The sequence below is a fragment of the Marmota marmota genome, unplaced genomic scaffold (genome assembly GCF_001458135.2).
Source record: "Marmota marmota marmota unplaced genomic scaffold, marMar, whole genome shotgun sequence".
Taxonomy (NCBI): domain Eukaryota; kingdom Metazoa; phylum Chordata; class Mammalia; order Rodentia; family Sciuridae; genus Marmota; species Marmota marmota.
This window is the reverse complement of record NW_026000057.1, coordinates 41,855,930-41,875,013: the sequence shown is the minus strand read 5'-3', so window position 1 is coordinate 41,875,013 and position 19,084 is coordinate 41,855,930. Positions and strand designations below refer to the sequence as shown.

The window sequence follows — 19,084 nt, the reverse complement described above, 5'->3', positions numbered from 1 at the left end:
AAAAAAAAAAAAAAAAAAAAAAAAATTTCTGAGTTCAAACTCCTACCAAAATTTTGTCAAAATTCCTAGCAATTCAGGACATAGACATATTTTTAAAAATAGTACAGAGGCAAACTTTTTTTAAGTAAATTAAATGCATCAAAATTTTGATAGTGTATAGTTTAGAAATTTGAATCACATAACCCTTAAAGCCTTGAGAGCCTTAGTGCTAGGATTCTCCTAGGATGTTACAGATTTCTCTACCAGATTAAAAGTTCCTCTTTAGTCATAGTTTGAAACCAATTCCAATGAAGAATGTCTTTTAGTTCCCTTACTCAGATATAATTCAAGTGTTTAGATTTTGAAAATATTTTTTGGGTTATGAAAGAGTATAAAAGTTTATAAAGAAGAACAAGTTGAAAACGAAAATTTGTCTCCTAAAATTTAGAAGACTGAAATTTTCTAAGCTGTCCTAGCCAAGAAAAACATTGTGCTTTTAAAGCATCTTTAGGGGAAGGGGATATAGTCTAAACCACAAAAAAAAAAAAAAAAAAAAAAAAAAACATTTCTTCTTGAGGAGTCCTACAGATAGTAGAAAGAGTACCAGATTAGGACTCAGTAGGCCTTGCTCAGTCCCCAGTTAATAAGAGAGTAGGGTACCAGCTGTCAGAGTTTGCTTGGGAATTGGGATGTTCCTGAATCATGGGGGTTTGGGTTTTCAAACTATGATAGTCCAAGGCAAACCAGAATGAGTTGGTCACTCTACCCAGGAGCCAGGGGTGGAAGAATCATGAGGCCCTGGGTGAGAACAGTGGGGTAATATAGCACCTACTGTATACTGAATACATTATTGCTTTATTTAATCTTTATAACAGCCATGCAAGATGTTATTACTGATAAGGTTAGTGGTAAGAATACTGAAGCATAAAGAGAATAAATAAATCACTATGTCCATAGAATATTATACAGTTAAAATTTGAATAATAGCTTTCTTTACAAAGCTTGGATTCTTTCCCACTGTATCTTACTCCTATTTAGAAAGACTGCTTCTGAGAGCCTAATTTACCTCACCTCTAAAACAAGCAAAATCAATTATAAGAAAGCTTCTAATTCTAAGAGTTTATGGATTCTAAAAATAATTGTTTTCTGTATGTATTCTCTGAAATACTAACTCCATGCAGAGAGAAGGGATATTCCTTAGGGTTTATTTGGAAAAAAATAAGTTATGCAAAAGATTCTTTAATGGATAACATTTCAAAGCCTTTAATCTACTTTTTAGCACTATTAGCCTTATCAGGTCTCAATACACATCTTAGGATTTTTATTTTTAAAATACGTTTTGGAAAATCCAATAAATGTTGTCAATATACTCTTTTTCTCATTGCTTAGATTAATTTTTGAAATTTTGTTTTTAAGGTTTAAATGTGAAAAGCTGATTCTTGTTGGAGACCCCAAACAGCTGCCTCCTACTATTCAAGGTTCTGATGCAGTTCATGAAAATGGATTGGAACAAACTCTTTTTGATCGACTTTGTATAATGGTACATGTTGCTAAGTACTTTCAGCGTTATCACACATGATTATACATGGTACAGCAGAATGGAAATATTAGAAAACCTGGTTCTTTTTCTTAATTAGTTTATAATTGGAGTAGCTTAAAAGTACTTGTCGTGACACACGACTAAACCAATTAGGGTCACTTCATGTGAACTGGGCTGGCATGAAATAATAACACACAAAGAAATACCTTTTTCTTTGGATTCTGTGATGGCCCCTCTGACCCAACTCCCACAAAAGAGGCAAGGCAGGCAAGAAAGAGAGAGAATGTGCCTCAAACCCAGGTTTTATTAATGGGGGAGCTAATCCATGGAATATTCTATCCAAAAAAGGGCAAAAGGGTAGGATTACAACAAACAGGTCAACCCCATCCGGTGACGCCCACTCCCCGAGCTACAACTTTCTTATCCAAGCAGAGGTAAAGTCCACGTGCATTGCAGGGTGCAATACCAAACCAGTTCCTCTTTACTCAGGATTTAAAGGTGTGTGCATAGCTCCTGTTCAAGGGGGCTCCCCAGACAAGTATCATCTTAAATATACCTAGAATCCTGTGATTTTTAACATGACTTTATAGAAAGGATATTTTCCCTATGTACTTCAGTAGTGGGTAGTAAGTACATTGCTCTTGCTTTAAAATGTAAGAAACTTTTAATGCTACTGTTATCCATGTGGAGCTCTTTAAAAAATAATTAGTATATTTTAAAATGGAGGAGAAATTCAAATAACATAAAAGTAAATAATTCAAATTCAAATAATATGAAAGTGAATAATTCGGTGGTGTTTAGTTCATGCATAATGTTGTACAACCATCACCTCTTTCTAGTTCCAGAACTTTTCCTTGTCTTATTTTAGCAGTTATTTTCCTCTTCTCCTGCCCCCTGGTGATCACAATTCTGCTTTCGGTCTGTATGAATTTGTCTATGCTGGATTTTTCACATAAATGGAATATGCAATATATGATCTTTTGTGACTGGCTTCTTTTACTCAGTACAATGTCTTTGGGGTTCACCATCTTATAGATCAGGACTATGTTTTACTTTTTTTCCGTATAGTACATTTGTGTTGTACAAGCATCACCTATCCATTTCCACAGCTTGTTTATCATCTCAAACAAAACTTTGTAATTTTTAAGCAATAATTCTCTATTCCCCCTCCCCAACTCTCTAGCTAGTAACCTCTAGTGTACTTTCTGTCTCTGTGAATTTGTCTAATCTAGATGCCTCATGTAAAAAAAAAAAAAAATATATATATATATATATATATATATATATATATATATCCTTTTGTCTTTGACTTATTAACTTAGCATGTTTTCAAGATTCATCCATGTTGTACCATGTGCCAGAATTTCATTCCTTTTTTAAGGCTAAATAACATTCCTTTGTATGTATATTCTACATTTCGTTATAGATATTTGGGTTGGGTTTCCACTTTTTGACTATTGTAAATAATAGTGAACTTTTATTTATATTTTATTTTATTTATGTATTTATTTATTTATAGCCACTGTGAACTTTGGTGTACAAATATCTGTTTGAATCCCTGCTTTCAGTTCCTTAGTATCTGCCCAGAAGTGTAATTCCTGGGTCATGTGATAATTCTGTTTCACTTTTTGAGGGATTGTCAAACTGTTTTTCATACCAGCTACATTTCTTTTATGTTCTTGGTAGTAGTCACAAAGGTTCCACTTTCTCCACATCCTCTGCAGTGCTTGTTATTTTCTATTCACAATAGCCATCCTAATGAGTGTGAAGTGGTATTACATTGTGTTTTCCCAAATGATGGTGATATTTAACATTTTCCATGCATTTATTGGCCATTTATATATCTTCTTGAAGAAATGCTTATTCAAGTCCTTTGCCCATGTTTTAATTGGCTTTAATTCTTGTTGAATTGTAGGACTTCTTTCTGCATTCTGGATATTAATTCCGTATCAAATATGTGATTTGCAAATATTTTCTCTCATTCTAAAGGTAGTATTTTCACTTTCTCATAGTATCCTTTGATGAACAGTTCTTAATTTTGATGAAGTCCAATTTATATATATTTTGTGTTGCTTGTGTTTTTGATGTCATAGCCACAAAATTGTTGCCAAATCCAATATCATTAAGATTTCCCCCAATGTTAACTGTCTTTTATTTATATTTAATTTTTCATCTGCATTATCTATGGAACCTTTCTCTTATATCAGAAATTTAATTTCTGTTCTCTTACATTTCAATTTCAAATTGCTTTGAGGTTTCTTTTTTTTTTTTTTTAATAGGAAAAGGAACATAATAAATTTTACATGTTAAGGCACAGAAGTGTGAGACTTTATCATTGAATTTTAAGTTGAGTTGTAGTGACTTTTTTGTGAAAAAATTATATTTGTTCTTGGCTTCCTTTAGTTAATTAGTTCTTTTTTTAATATTTGTTTTGTAGTTATAGATGGACAAAATATCTTTATTTTTATGTGGTGCTGAGGATTGAACCCAGTGCCTTGTGCATGCTAGGTGAGCACTCTACCTCTGCGCCTCAACCCCAGCCCCAGTTAATTAGCTCTTTAAAGTTATTGTCTTGAAAACCAATCTATTTCTTTTCTTTTTTTTTTTAATTTTTTATTGTGGGTTGTTCAAAACATCCAATCTATTTCTTTAGTGTTGAAATTTCCCTTTTATTATCTTACTTCTGAGATTGTTTTACTGGATTATATTTGGATTTGATACTAATGTTTAAACACTTATGGACATTTTTCTTCTGTTCCTTGGTTATGCCTTTGTCTAAGATGAATTCCGAATGTATCAGCTATGATTTGAATGTGTCCCCCAAAGTTCATGTGCTGGATATTTGATTTGCAATGTGGAGGTGTTGGGAGGTAGGACATTTTAGAGATGTTTAGGTCATGAGGGCTGTATCTGAATAAATGGATTAATGCTATTATCATAGGATTGGATTACTAATATAAGGAGTATGGCCCCCTTTGGCACCCTGAACCCCTCACCCTCTTGCCTTCTGTCATGGGAAAATGCATCAAGAAATTGTTCACTGGAATCCCAGTGGCTCAGGAGGCTAAGCTGGAGAATCGAAGTTCAAAACCATCCTCAGCAAATTAGTGAGGTCTTAGATAACTTAGCAAGACTCTGTCTCAAAATAAATAAAAGGGCTGGGGATGTGACTCAGTGGTTGAGTACCCCTGGGTTCAATCCCTGGTAACCCCCCGACACCCCCAAAAACTGGTTGCTCACTGGATGCTGTAACTTAAATTTGTATTTTCTGGCCTCCAGAACTATGAGAAGTAAATTTCCATTTATTATAAATTACCCAGTCTCGGATAGTCTGTTATAATAGCATAAAGCCAACAAAGACAGTATTTTGGCGGGGGAGGGAAGCCTTTTCAGATTTATATTCTATATTCTCTGTATTTCTATGATACCCTGGTGGCAGAAGGGTTTAAAGTTGGATTGAAAGATAACTAGGTTAAGAATGTATATACTATCTTTTTTTTTTCTTTTTGGGGGTACTAGGGATTTAATCCAGGTGCACTTTACCCAAGGGCCCTTACAACTAGCTACATCCTGAGCCCTCTTTATTTTTAATTTTTATTTTTTAATTATTTTTAGATATCATGACAGTAGAGTATATTTGGACATATTATATATACATGGAGTATAACTTATTCTAATTAGGATCCCATTCTTGTGGTTGTATGTGATGTGGAGTTTTACTAGTGGTGTATTCATATACAAACATAGGAAAGTTATATCTGATTCATTTTACCATCTTTTCTATTCCTATCCACCCTCCCTTTCCTTTATTCCCCTTTGTCTAAACCAGTGAATTCCTATTCTCCCCCTGCCCTTAATGTGTGTTAGCATCTAAATATCAGAGAGAACATTTGACTTTGGTGTTTGGGATTGGCTTTTTTTCACTTAGCATGATAATCTGCAGATCCATCCATTTACTGGCAAAATTGTAAAATCATTCTTTTTTATGGCTGAGTAATATTCCATTGTGTATATATACCACATCTTTATCTGTTCATCTATTGAAGGGCATCTAGGTTGATTCCATAGCTTATCTATTGTGGACTGAGCTTCTCCTAAATATTTACATATCAATGTGTCAATGTAATATATCCACATCAATTAACTGCATTAGTGTAGTATGCTGATTTTAAGTTCTTTGGTTTTATACCAAGGAGTGAGATAACTGGGTTAAATGGTGATTCCATTCCAAGTTTTCTGAGGAATCTCCATACTGCTTTCCAGAGTGGTTGCACCATTTTGCAGTCCCAGCAGCAATGTATCTTATTTAATAAAAAAATTTTTTTTTTTGGTATTGGGGATTGAACTCAGGGGCACTCAACCACTGAGCCACATGCTCAGCCTTATTTTGTATTTTATGTAGAGACAGGATCTCATTGAGTTATTTAGTGCCTTGTCAATGCTGAGGCTGGCTTTGAACTCCAGAACTTTGTATGGAGGCTATAATCCCTCAGCCTCCCGAGTTGCTGGGATTATAGGCGTGCACCACCATGCCCGGCCAATGTATTTTATTTTGAGACATGGTCTCACTATGTTTCTGAATCTCTTGCTAAATTTCTGAGGTTAACGTTGAATTTATGATCCTCCGTCTTAGCCTCCTCAGTCACTGGGATTTCAGGCATGCGTCACCACAGCTAGCCATATGTGATGTCGTTATTAGTTTTGTTTTTTTGTTTTTTGGTACTAGGGATTGAACCAACCTAGGGGCACTTAATCACTGATCCACATCCTGAGCCCTTTTTAATATTTTATTTAGAGACTGGGTCTTGCTGAATTTCTTAGGATCTCACTAAGTTGCTAAGGCTGGCTTTGAATTCAAGATCCTCCTGCCTCATCCTTCTGAGCCACTGGGATTACAGGTGTGCACCACTGCACCCAGCTGTCTTTATTAGTTTATGTGTGCACTCTTGTATCTAAGGTTGGTTTCATTAAATATACTGTACTAGAATTCACTCCAAGTGGTTGGATTTGGGGATCTCTTATTTTATTTATTATTTTATTATTATACTTAGGAGCCATTTCCATTATATCACTGCAGCTGAGGTTAGGAATCTCATGGTGCTGAGTTCTCCCCTTTACCCCTGAATCTTATTTAATTCCTGATGATGAGCCCTTTTTTTTAAAGTTTATGGCATTAGATTAGCCATGTACCTTTTTGTGTTGCATAACTGCTAAATTTGGTTCTTTATTACTGTTATTAGTTTTGTTTTTATTTTTATTTATTTTTCTATTATTGTTTCTTTAGATATTAGGGAATGGATTCTTCAAGGCAGTGGTTTTTTTTTCTTTCTTAATTCATAATTCCCCTTTACTTTTGTGGTTTAGGTTGCATTGAGGTCCCCCCGCCATACTGGGAATTGAACTCAGGAAGACTACCACTGAGCTATATCCCCACCCCTTTTTATTTTTTATTTTGAGACAAGATCTTGCTAAATTGCCCAGGCTGGCCTTGAACTTGCTGTCCTTTCTGCCTTAGCCTCTTGAGCCATTGGTATTACAGGTGTACGCCGCCACATTTGACTGCATTGAATTTTTAGTTGAGTTGTAGTCAGTTTTCTAAAGAACCAAGCTTTCAGTTGTCTTGAGCTTTTAATTATAAGATTCAAAATTTCTATCCCTCCTATAAGTGTATGGCTTCTTTTGAACCAGACTTTTAAAAACCTTTTTTAAAAAAAATCTTAATTTAAAAATAATTTTCAAATTCTAAAAGCATTTTTGGGGTAGGCACTAGTTACTTAGTTCAGTATTCAATAAGAACCACAAGTATGGAGGCTGTGAAAGCTTCTACTTTGGTCCCTCAATCACTATTTCTCTTCCCCACAGCAATAGTCATCCCTTTTTTATATCTTTCCAGTGATATTTTATAATAGTAGAAGCAAATACATAAATTATTTCCCATTTGTTTTAAAAAAATGGTAACATATATGTTCTTCTGCTTTTTGTTTTTCCACTTATTTGTTGTTAATGCCTTTTAAAATGTGAAGTATATTTTTATTTGGGGAAATTTTTAAAGGGCAAATAAAGAATAGACTGAAAAATGATTTAGTCATCAAGTAGAATAATATAGAAATTTTAAGATGAATGAACTAGATCCATACAGATAATTCTCAAAAATATAATGGATGTTGAAAGAAGCAAGGTGCAAAGGGATACTTATTGAAAATGCCATTTATGTGAATTTCAAAAACACGTCAGATGACACATATTATTTATAGACATATACCAGTGTAATACACAACATATAAAAGTGCATGGGAATGCTACAAAACAAATTCAGGATTGAGATCATTTCTGGGGAAAGTGGTAGAGCAAAATAATGTGGGGGGAATTTTGCTGTATATGTCATACTTTATTTTTAACCAAAGAGAGTTGTGAAGCAAACATGACCAAAGCTAATAACAAGTCTGGTTGCTTGGCACATGGATGTCATATTATTTAATTTACTTTTCTGTATATGTAAGCTAGTTCATAATTAAAGTAAAAGAAATAGGTAATATCTAGTATTCATTATAGGAAGTGTTAAATTGCAAAAAAGTAAAGATAAAAATAATGCATCTATAACCTCACCACTCCAAGACAAAACCCTTTGTAATATTTTATTATTTTTCTCTTCCATCTTTTATGCTAGGGCTATATGCAAATATCAGATGTATGTATTTTTACACAGTTGAAACCATACAAAATAAACATAATTTCTATTCTGCCTTTTTAAATTTTCTACTATACTCAATCATTTCCCCTTATTATTATTAGTTTTATAACCATCTCTTGTCATAAATATATAGAATCATTAAATATTAAATTGTGTGGATATTATTCAGTCACTTCTCTAACATTGAACATTTGGTTGCTTCTATTACAAATAATGATCCTTTGAGCATTTTTTTATGTAATGATTTTTGCTAAGAGTTTCACATGCCTACTGATTTGGACTTATCAATGTAGACAGATCTGTGCCCCATAGAGTAGTTAGGATTGATTTCTTATGTGTTTTTCCCCCATGGAAGATATTTTGTCCATGTAGTCATCTATATTGTTTTAATTATACAAGTATTATTATTAGAGTTCCTTGTAGGTGTTTGGTATGTTCTAGCAATACTGCAGAACTTTTTGCAAATAAAGGACATGATCTGGAAGATTGGAAGAGACTTGGATATTATGATGCATTAATGAAATTTGAAACATTTTTGAAGATTCAGATTGAAAAAATGGCTCTACCCACAGAGGAAAGTTAATAAATAAAAAAATTACCAATAGCATTTTCTAATTTTTAAAAAGATATTTTAAAATTGTACTATTAGGTTTATTCCAGCATGTTAGGTGTTAAACTTATTAGATAATCATAAGTTGAAGATTTGATGTGTTTGATGTTTTATAATTTTATAGTGTAATAGTTTACCATGAATTTATTTTTTATTTTTCTTCATTATTAGGGATCAAACTTGAGCCTCACACATTTCTAAACAAGCCCTCTACCATGAAACTAGATCTCCTAGTAACTTCTTTTATATTTTTATCTGTGGTTTATTGTATCATGATTGTAATTCATCCTCTAAGAATATAATATAGTGGTATTTAAAAATGTTTAAATATTATCATTTTTAAGAGAAAAAATGCTGTTTTAATTTGTTTTTCTACATTTAAATTTTTCAGGGTCACAAGCCAATTCTGTTGAGAACCCAGTATCGTTGTCATCCTGCAATCAGTGCTATTGCCAATGATCTATTTTATGAAGGAAACCTCTTGAATGGTATTTCAGAGACAGAGAGGAGCCCTTTATTAGAGTGGCTACCCACCCTGTGTTTCTATAATGTTAAAGGACTGGAACAGGTAAATGACATTAGTGTTGAGGGAAGTCAACACGATTTAGTCTCTCCGTTTAATTTTATTGTTGTTTGTAGGTTTACTTGGTCTTTCCGTAGCCTTTCTGGGAAATATAATTTTGGTTCTGTTTCTTATTCCAGATTGAAAGAGATAACAGCTTTCATAATGTGGCAGAAGCTGCTTTTACTCTCAAGTTGATTCAATCATTGATAGCAAGTGGAATCGCCAGCCCTATGATTGGAGTGATAACATTATACAAATCCCAGATGTATAAGGTTTGTGTTACATATTATATTTGTCACATGTTAAGCATTATATTTATATATGACAATATTTAATATTACATTTGTAGTAGTTTGGTTTGCTTAAAAAACTTTTGTGACTGTAGTTTATATAGTAAAAAAGAAACATTCTGATTTTTTTTTTCTAGCCTGGCTTTTTTTGTGCATAATTAAATGTAAACCTAACAAGGTTTAATTAAATTCAGTTTACAGCTGTTGGGGCAAAATGCAAATAAACAAATTAGAGGGAAGAAAATATGGTGTATGCTTTGTGTTTTGAGACAGATCGGATTGAATCTGTTTTCTAAAATGTTCTCTCATTATTACTACATTTACCAGTAAGTCAAAGGTAGATACTAGATATTAATGTACACCTGAGCCAATTACTTCTAAGTAGATTTTTCTTTTAGTATTTTTTCTTTTTCATTGTTTGCTTATTTATGAGCTCTAAATTCGAATATCCAAATGAGTTTCCTAGCAATAGATAAGTAATTTTGTTTTGTTTCATAATTAACATTGTCATTTATCTATCATTTTAGAAAATATCTAGCCAAGTCTATGTAAGTCATGAAAGAGAAATGTTAGTTTAATTAAGATGGTGTCTGTGAGTAGGTCTGTAGATTTACCTTTTGCACTGTCTCTGCACTGCATGATTCTTGCCTTCTTTCCTCCACAGCTCTGTCATTTACTCAGTGCTGTGGACTTTGACCATCCTAATATTAAAAGTGTGCAGGTGTCCACAGTAGATGCTTTTCAGGGTGCTGAAAAGGAGATCATTATTCTTTCCTGTGTAAGGACAAGACAAGTAGGATTCATTGATTCAGAAAAACGAATGAATGTTGCATTGACCAGAGGAAAGAGGCATTTGTTGATTGTGGGAAATTTAGCCTGTTTGAGAAAAAACCGACTATGGGGGCGTGTGATCCAACATTGTGAAGGTAAAATAGAAATGTATTTCTTTCAAGCATTTTTTAATTAAAACTCTTGTGGGTTAATGTGTGGGATGGTTTGGGCAGGAATAGCTCTAGATTTGTCATTGTGGGAGAGAACTGGTATGATAATATGCAGACTACTATAAAATAAAGAATAATTATCTCCTGTTTTGTATCTTTTTAAGGAAGTGAAAATGGATTGCAACATGCAAGCCAGTATGAACCCCACCTGAACCAGCTCCTTAAAGATTATTTTGAAAAACAAGCAGAAGAAAAACGGAGGAAAAAGACTGAAAAAGAAAAATCTAAAGATAAATCTCATTCACAAAAAGACATAATTTAGGAATTTTGTATTAATGTAAATTGATTCATTTTCAAAACTCTTGTAGGAAAAAATCTCTATAATATCTTAAAAACATGCTAAGTAAATACATCTAAAAATTTACTCTGCAAAAAAGAACATGCATTACTTATACTCAAATAAATGTTTTGTTTGCAAAAGAAATAAATTTTGACAGGGCATAGTGTTACATGCCTGTAATTCCAGGGTCTTGGGAGGTTGAGGCAGGAGGATCACAAGTTCAAAGCCAGCCTCAGCAATTTATTGATGCCCCAAGCAACTTAGCAAGACCCTGTCTTAAAAATAAAATATAAAAAGAACTAAGACTGTAGCTCAATAGTTAAGCACCCCTGGCTTCAATCCCTGGTACTAAAAACAAACAAAAAAAGGAATTTTGCAAGGGGTAGTAAGAAGCCTTCCTGGGGAGTGCCAACACACTTCAGAAATACGTGAATATTTCAGAAGTTCATCTGTTGGACGCATCTGTACAAATACACCAACACACCCTTTTCTGAACTATTATTGTATCCTCATCTTTTAGAAATACAACATCCATCATTTTAAAAACAAAGACATTCACAATTACACTTTTAATAAGTACAAAAGAGAAGAAAGAAAAACACCAAAAGTTCACAGTTGGAGATGTGAACCAGGTAGCCAGTGCCCAGCACCATACCTGGTTGAGTAGCTGCTTAATAGGTATCCATTAGATGAATGAATGAATGATGAAAGACTGCCTTTGACTCACTTCCTTCTGGTCTTTCCCCTCTACATTTACTTGCACAGTAGTTATTGGTGTATATAATATATATGGATTAAAATTTTTTATTATAAAAATAACATTCTCCTTATATAAAATTCACAAAATACAGAAGAGTATTCAAGGGGGAACAAAATTACTTAGAATTTCACTAATCCACTATTCAGAGATAATGATTAACATAATGCTTCAGTCTTTCTATATTTATATTCTCTTCATATATCTGTATATATACATGTATATACATATATGTAGTTTTAAGCCCCTTAAGTTCATACTGTTTATTTTTATTTTTTTGGTACTGGGAATTGAACTCTGGGGCACTCGATCACTGAGCCACAACCCCAGCCCTATTTTGTATTTTTATTTAGAGACAGGTTCTCACTGAGTTGCTCAGTGCCTCACCGTTGCTGAGGTTGGCTTTGAACTCGTGTTCCTCCTGCCTCAGCCTCCTGAGCTGCTAGGATTATAGGCATGCGCCACCTGTGCCTGGTTTCATACTGATTTTTAGACAACATTAACAAAGGAACATTTATATACCCTAGGTGGAAAAAAAAAGGAAAGTTCTTGATTATAGTTAAAATCAAGTATTTGTCTTTACCAATTAAAAAAAAAAAACAAAAAAAAACTCAGTGACCTAAGCCATTCAGTATTAATTTTAAAGATGCAGAAAATTGCTTCCTTGAGTTACTTTACAATAAAAAATTACCTGTTTATTTCCAGGGAACTCTTATGGTAGGGAGAAAAATTAATTCAACAAACAAAACTTGTGGTTTGGTAATTCTCTAAACCTTGTGTCAAATGTGTTGCTGAGCACAGTGAAGTCAAAGATGTAATTCTCAGCAAGTTCTTCCAGTGGGTAAGGAATAGGTGAAAGAAGTATCAGAGCCATGGTTTCCTTTTGAGCTGTACAATAATGGATATTGAAACTGGATTCCCAAGCTTTGCTGCCCAAACTTCTCCTGTTCTTTATTTCTTAATTTTGAGTCTCTTCTTGGCCAGCTCGAGTGAGGTGTCAAGGTATTGTTTTCCCAACAAGATTGTGTAGATGATATATTGTTTTGAGCCTTTGTACATCTGAGGATGAATTTCTGTTACATATACTTAAGGGAACTGTCTTAACACTGAGAATATCTTTGGCCTCATTTTCTGTTCATTTGGAGGAGAGTTGAATTTGCATCTGTAGCTGTACAGCTGTTTGCACAGCTTATCTAGAACTGCTCAAAGACCAATAAGATTTTTCACCCTTGTGCTGTTCTTCCTTCTCCTCTGCCTCTTGTTTTGTCAATTTTCCAGAAATTGCAGTTTGTACAACATTTTAGGAACAATTTAGGTCTTGATGGTATAGAGCTGGATTTCTCAACTTTGGCACTTTTGACATTTTGGGCCAGATGATTCTTGTAGACATCTGTCCTGTGCCTCACAAGTTGTTTAGCAGCATCCCCAGCTTCTGCCCTCAAGCTGTCAGTAGCTCCTTACACCCAAGTTGTGACAATGAAAAAAATGTCTTCAGACATTGCCAAATATCCTGGTGTAGAGCCGATGGGCCCAGCATTCCAGCTGTCTCAAGAAGCAGCAACTGGGCAGGCACAGCAGTGCATGACTGCAATCCTATCCACTCTGGAAGTGAAAGCAGGAGGATCACAAGTTTGAGGCCAGCCTGGGCAACTTAGCAAGACCCTACCTCAAAATAAAAAGGTTGTGGGAGTGGAGGTTGTAGCTTAGGAGTAAAGCACCTCAGTTCAAGCCCCAGTACTGGAATGGAGGGAGGCAAAAGCAACTGCACTTAAAAGTATGGCTGCCTCCATGTTTTAGTTGGTATAAACTTTTTTTTTTTTAATCCACACAACAATTAAAAAAGAAGAACAAGGGATATTTTGATTTGTTTCATTTTTTAAATTTTTAGATAAGCATATACCTGCTTTGTTTCTGATGGCATTGTACAAGTAGTCCACCAATTGTTTTCAATTCATCCTCCAGGCAATTCATGATTATTTCTCTCAACTTGTAACAATAGATCAGCTATAAAGGTCAAATATATTTATCTTATGTGTCTTCATTTTTTTTAATATGAAATCTTTTTTTTTTCTTCAATATTGGGTATTGAACCTATGGTCTTACACATGGTAGGCAAGTGATCTACCACTGAATTACATTCTCAATCCTGTTTTAAAAAATTTATTTTGAGTCTGGTCTCACTAAGTTGGCCCAAGTTGGTCTTGAACTCATGATCCTCCTGACTCAGCCTCCCAAGTAGCTGGGATCACAGATGTTCACCATCATGCCTAGCTTTCTGAAACCTTTTAAAATGGGAACACATTGAAATCTTTAAAAGAATATCCCACTTAACAATATTCTTGTTTATAACATAAGAAGTTAATACAAATATGTTGTAGTAGATGGCCAAGAAATTGATAATATACTGTAATTTGTGCTAATGGGTTTTATCTTTTGACTACATATCTGTTTTTTCCTTTTTTCTATTTTGTAGTATAATTACAACAAGTCTTTCAGAATTGCTTCTGGCCTAAACCTTTTCATTCTTTCTAGTCCACTTACATAGTCACTATAACAAGCCCTCTTTTGGACTAGACACTTTAGAAGGAAAAAAGAAGTAATGGTGATATGGGGGTGGGAGTGAGGGAAAAGATGAAAATGGCTTAGTTCCTGTTCCTTTGCCTCCCCCATTCCCTTACCTCATGGTAGAGATTTGCTCTTCAGGCTTCCTTACTCTCTAGGTAGACTTGTCTTATACTGGATATGGTATTGGTGGTTTCAGTTTTCCTCTCTTCCATCCTGCAGGGAGACTAGTAGAATTCGGTTACAGAATGTTACCCCAAGGTGTAATGTCTACTGCAGCAGGCCTTGCTTTATACCTAGTGATCAAATCGTGCAATGGGATGTTGTCTCATTCCCTGTCCATCAGAACCTAAGCTTTCACTCATTCCTTTTCCCCAGGACTATTACAATAGAAATGAGGTAAGGGTGCTCATTTCTTCAAACACCCAGTAAGAAGCAGAGGATCTATTGGCTCATCTACTTTATTACTCTTAGAGATTAATAAATCAAAACATTCTTCTGACTGGGTAGTGTTGACTATTCCTGAGTTGTCTTTGGTTTATCATGTATTTTGAGTGAAAATGTACTTATCTGAGCCCTGAATATTATTATTTATATTTTTCAAGAAGAAAAAGACCTTAGTATTTGACATAGAAAAATCCACCCCCAATCCAGGCTAACACATTCCTTATGTCTTTTGCCCGAAATTCCAAGGTTGGATATACACAAATTGAACTTTAAGGGATATCCCTTTCAATGAACAATCAAAACATTAAAGTCTCTAGTGATTTACAATATATTGAAAATAATAAGTCAGTTTTACAATAATAGCCATTAAATAGCTATAAATAAAATCTTGAAACCCTACCATCTTGTGTTCAATAAACAATAGGATTATATAAGAATGTTCTGAAGCTGTTATTTATAGAAAAAGTATCAGTTTATGCATCACATAGCAAAACTGAAATTTCTAGGCTTTGTTTTAATCTATTCATCTTCAATTGCCTTTATATGGTATATATTTTGGGTTTGTTTTTTTCCAAACCACCAAGTATTTCCTGCAATTCATAATGATTAAAAAAAAAATCAGAGAAATTGAAGTGATCCATTTAATCTTCCACAACTAGTATGAGGCAAGGCTGGAACCCAGGCTAATCCAACTTGGAGGTGAAGCTACAACTCACCACCTGCATTTATCAAAGGGTGATAGACATGGCACCAAAAATCTGACAATCCTCTTTGACCCAATCAAACTCATGTTCTGATACTTTACCTTGGTTAATTTAGGATTTAATGATTGAGTAACAATTTGTTTGAACAATCCATATGACAAATATTAAAGAATAAGCTCTTTGAACATCTACATTTGCTACTGGATCTGGTATGCTACTTAATGCAAGGAAAGTTATTTTTAAAATTTTATTTTTACTTATATTATTAATTTTAATTTTTTATTTTACAGTGCTAGGGACATCTATTTCAAAATTGGAGTTGTCTTTGAAAAATAATAAAATCTGAGATTAGCTCAGCTTAAAACTTCAAAATAAAACAATTATTGCTCTTTTATATTTGGACAAAAAAGAATATCTAATTTGGAGTTACCAAGGCAAACCCCAAATGCTTCATGTTCTTGACTATGGTTTAGTTTAAAGACAGCTGTGAAATAGCTTTATACTAATAAGATTTTTTATATTAAATAAGAATGAACTGGAAATTGGTGATTTACTTGGCAGATATTGGACTTGAAAATGAAATAATTGTTCTAAAAACATTAGATCAACACTGATTTGAAATGCCTGCTTTGTAATTACTCATGAGTGAAATCTATATTTAGTTTGAGTTGTGCTTTTGGTTTACATTAGCATGAGTTGATTATAAAGTAGAGGAAAAATATAGACCAAATACTTCTGCAAACCTGAGCTCCTTTTGTTCTGAAACACTAGTTAATAATTTTTAAAAAACTTTTCTGTTAGTCATTAAGTTATTGCTTTTTCTATTTTACTTTCTAATTAGGTAAATCTGAACAAGTGTGTGTGTGTGTGTGTGTGTGTGTGTGTGTGTGTGAGAGAGAGAGATGGGGGCGGCGCATGCGGGCAGGGGGAGAGAAAGAAAGCAGGAAGTAGTCAACTTGCAGGCTAAAGAACAAGTAGAGAAGACCTCCTAAGTGAAAGTTCAGTACCCAGCCTTTCTTAAGACATAACAAGAACTACTTCTTTCTTTGGTGCAATTAAAGTCGGTGCATTCATTGAGCATCTATTCTCTAGCTAGTCCTTTGTTAACTAGAGAGCAGGCTGATTCAGTCTTCTATAACAAATGCAGCTTGGTTTATGTGTCTGCTCAGGTATGGAGTGTAGGGCTAGTTATGTACTACCCTATCCTGCTGTGGAAGAAGGTAGAGCACTCCCTGGTGAAGAAACTTGGGGACATGCTTGAAGTAAGAAAACTGGTCTCCTTTGCCTTGCCTGCTCTTTTAAAAATGTGCAATTCTAATAAACCAGGAACTAACATACCATGATGTCCTCAGGGACTTAGATAATTTTACCTGTACAGCCTCAGGTTCCTTAACTCTAGAATCAATGTCGAACTATGAGGTATGAAGTAAAGGCTAGATTTTTGAAGACCAGTTAAGGGTGTGAGAGGTAGAAGGGTGGATGTGTATACACATCACTAAACCATTTGAATGGCAAATTCTGAGGTGTGAAAAGGTACCAGGTCTCTCAGCACCGTGTGTGTGTCTGTGTAACCAAATATAGATGACATCTCCCACTGGTCTGTGACTCCTTTTAGATATCATAGGCTCATCCATTATTTGGAATGGATGATGATGATCTCCCTGAGCAACATCATATGCATACAGGACCAGGGCATCTAGCAAAGTCTAATGAACAGCAAGCAGTCCAGGGAGATTTGCTAAGCCTAGCCATTGTCATATGAGACTTGCTTTTATGTGCCATGCATGCTGCTTAGGCACGCTAACTAAATATTAGGGACCAAGCACAAGACAGACAATATATTGGAAAAGGAACTACATTTATTTCTTCAGTGCCAATGGCTCTTCAGAATCATATTTTGCATTTATAATTTGGGATTGGCACCAGCAGAGAGGTGCTCAGTGTTTGTCCATTGATATAAAAATTTGGAAAGTCCAGATGATCTGTTTTCCGTTTTTTTTTTTAATCATTGTGTATTTTCTTTTAGACATTTTTAAGCAAATCATATTGGGCTTTTTTTTCTTACTTCCTAATATTTGTTCATATATATGTGCCTAATTTATAAACTTGAAGCATAGATGCCTCATTCTGTATTCTGTTTTTATTTATTATATCACATGTATTTTTTCCTTATTTTTATTTAATATTATCTATATATTTTTGAATAAATAATAATTTTCACATGATTCAATAATCAAAAGTAACAAAAAGGAATACAGTGAAAACTCCCTCCCTCCCTCCTGTATCCTCCAGTCTCCCAGTTTTTTTTTTCAGACACAACCAGTGTAATAAAGTTCTTAAATTTTTTTTTCAGAAATATTTTACTAACACACAGGTAAACGCATATAAATATTTTCAACAAGGTAACCTACAGTGCGTAATTTTTGTACATTATATTCTAGAGCACTATTGAATGTTGTCTACATTTTTTGGAGGGGTACTGGGGATAGAACCCAGGACCACTTTACCACTGAGGAACGTCCCCAGCCCTTTTTGGTTTTTATTTTGAGACAGAGTCTTGCTAAGTTGCTGAGGCTGGCTTCAGACTTGCAATCCTCCTGCCTCAGCCTTCTGAGTTGCTGAGATACGAGGTGTGTGCCACTGTGCCAGTCATGTTGTCTACAGTTTTAAAAAATAGATATATCTAAGATTTGTTGTCATCATTAATATCTCAACATGCTACTAACCACAGCCTCTCCTTCATTTTTCCTATACGTGCTTTCTGGCTTCATCCTGATCTCTCATCCTCCAACTCATTACTATTCTGCCAGTTTATCTGCTTGGTTAAGTTTTCCTATCTGCCTGGACACCATCCTGTTTAACCATTCTCAACTACATTGGCATATTGCTGCTTTGCTGAATTTTTTTTTTCTAGCTGATAAAGCTAACCATGGATTAGGCCAAACATCTTTTTCCATTTTCGTCCACCTGGGATGCTGGGTGCTCTAGAGAAAATTATACTAATGTGCAGATGGGTGCCACAACACATTTACAATAACTGATCTCACATGTCCCATATGCCCAGAAGTTACATGTTTCTAATAAGCTCTTCCACTCATTGTTTCCAGTCATTCTTCCCACAAGAATGATTTTTCTAACATGCAAATGAGATCATACTAGAATTTTTTTTTTTAAGAGAGAGAGAGAATTTTATTATTTATTTTTTAGTTTTCAGCGGACACAACATCTTTGTATGTGGTGCTGAGGATCGAACCCCGGCCGCACGCATGCCAGGCGAGCGCGCTACCGCTTGAGCCACATCCCCAGCCCCATACTAGAATTTTTTGATGGCACCTCATCATCTATAATTTGTTTTTCAACATGTGACCATTCGTCCACCTGTAATAGAATCACTAAGTTCCAAGTCACTTATCCTAAGAAATTTATTTTTATTTTTAAAAATGATTTTTATTGAGATATCAACAGTAAATATGCCAAGTGTATATTTTGCATATTGTGTGTACATCTCTATAGCTATCACTCCAATAAAGATATAGAACCAACCCCTCCTCCACATAAGGTAGTCACTAATTCACTCTCACAATTGTGGATTAGTTTTTGTTGTTGTTTTGTTTTTGTATTGGGGATTGACTCAAAGGTATTTTACCAATGAGCTACA

At 34.4% G+C, this 19,084-nt stretch overlaps 1 protein-coding gene across 7 annotated transcripts in view; it reads left to right on the top strand.

Moving 5' to 3' along the window:
* Zgrf1 (zinc finger GRF-type containing 1) overlaps positions 1-11,176 on the top strand; it is an 83,672-nt gene extending 72,496 nt beyond the window's left edge. For all 7 annotated transcript variants that reach the window (XM_048813747.1, XM_048813750.1, XM_048813749.1 and 4 more), the window contains 5 exons: positions 1,396-1,519; positions 9,212-9,388; positions 9,523-9,657; positions 10,340-10,601; positions 10,781-11,176. In XM_048813747.1, coding sequence (XP_048669704.1) covers positions 1,396-1,519; positions 9,212-9,388; positions 9,523-9,657; positions 10,340-10,601; positions 10,781-10,938 — 856 coding nt within the window. In that variant the 3' untranslated portion in view covers positions 10,939-11,176. The remainder of the gene's footprint in view (positions 1-1,395; positions 1,520-9,211; positions 9,389-9,522; positions 9,658-10,339; positions 10,602-10,780) is intronic.
* Positions 11,177-19,084: the final 7,908 nt, after the last annotated feature.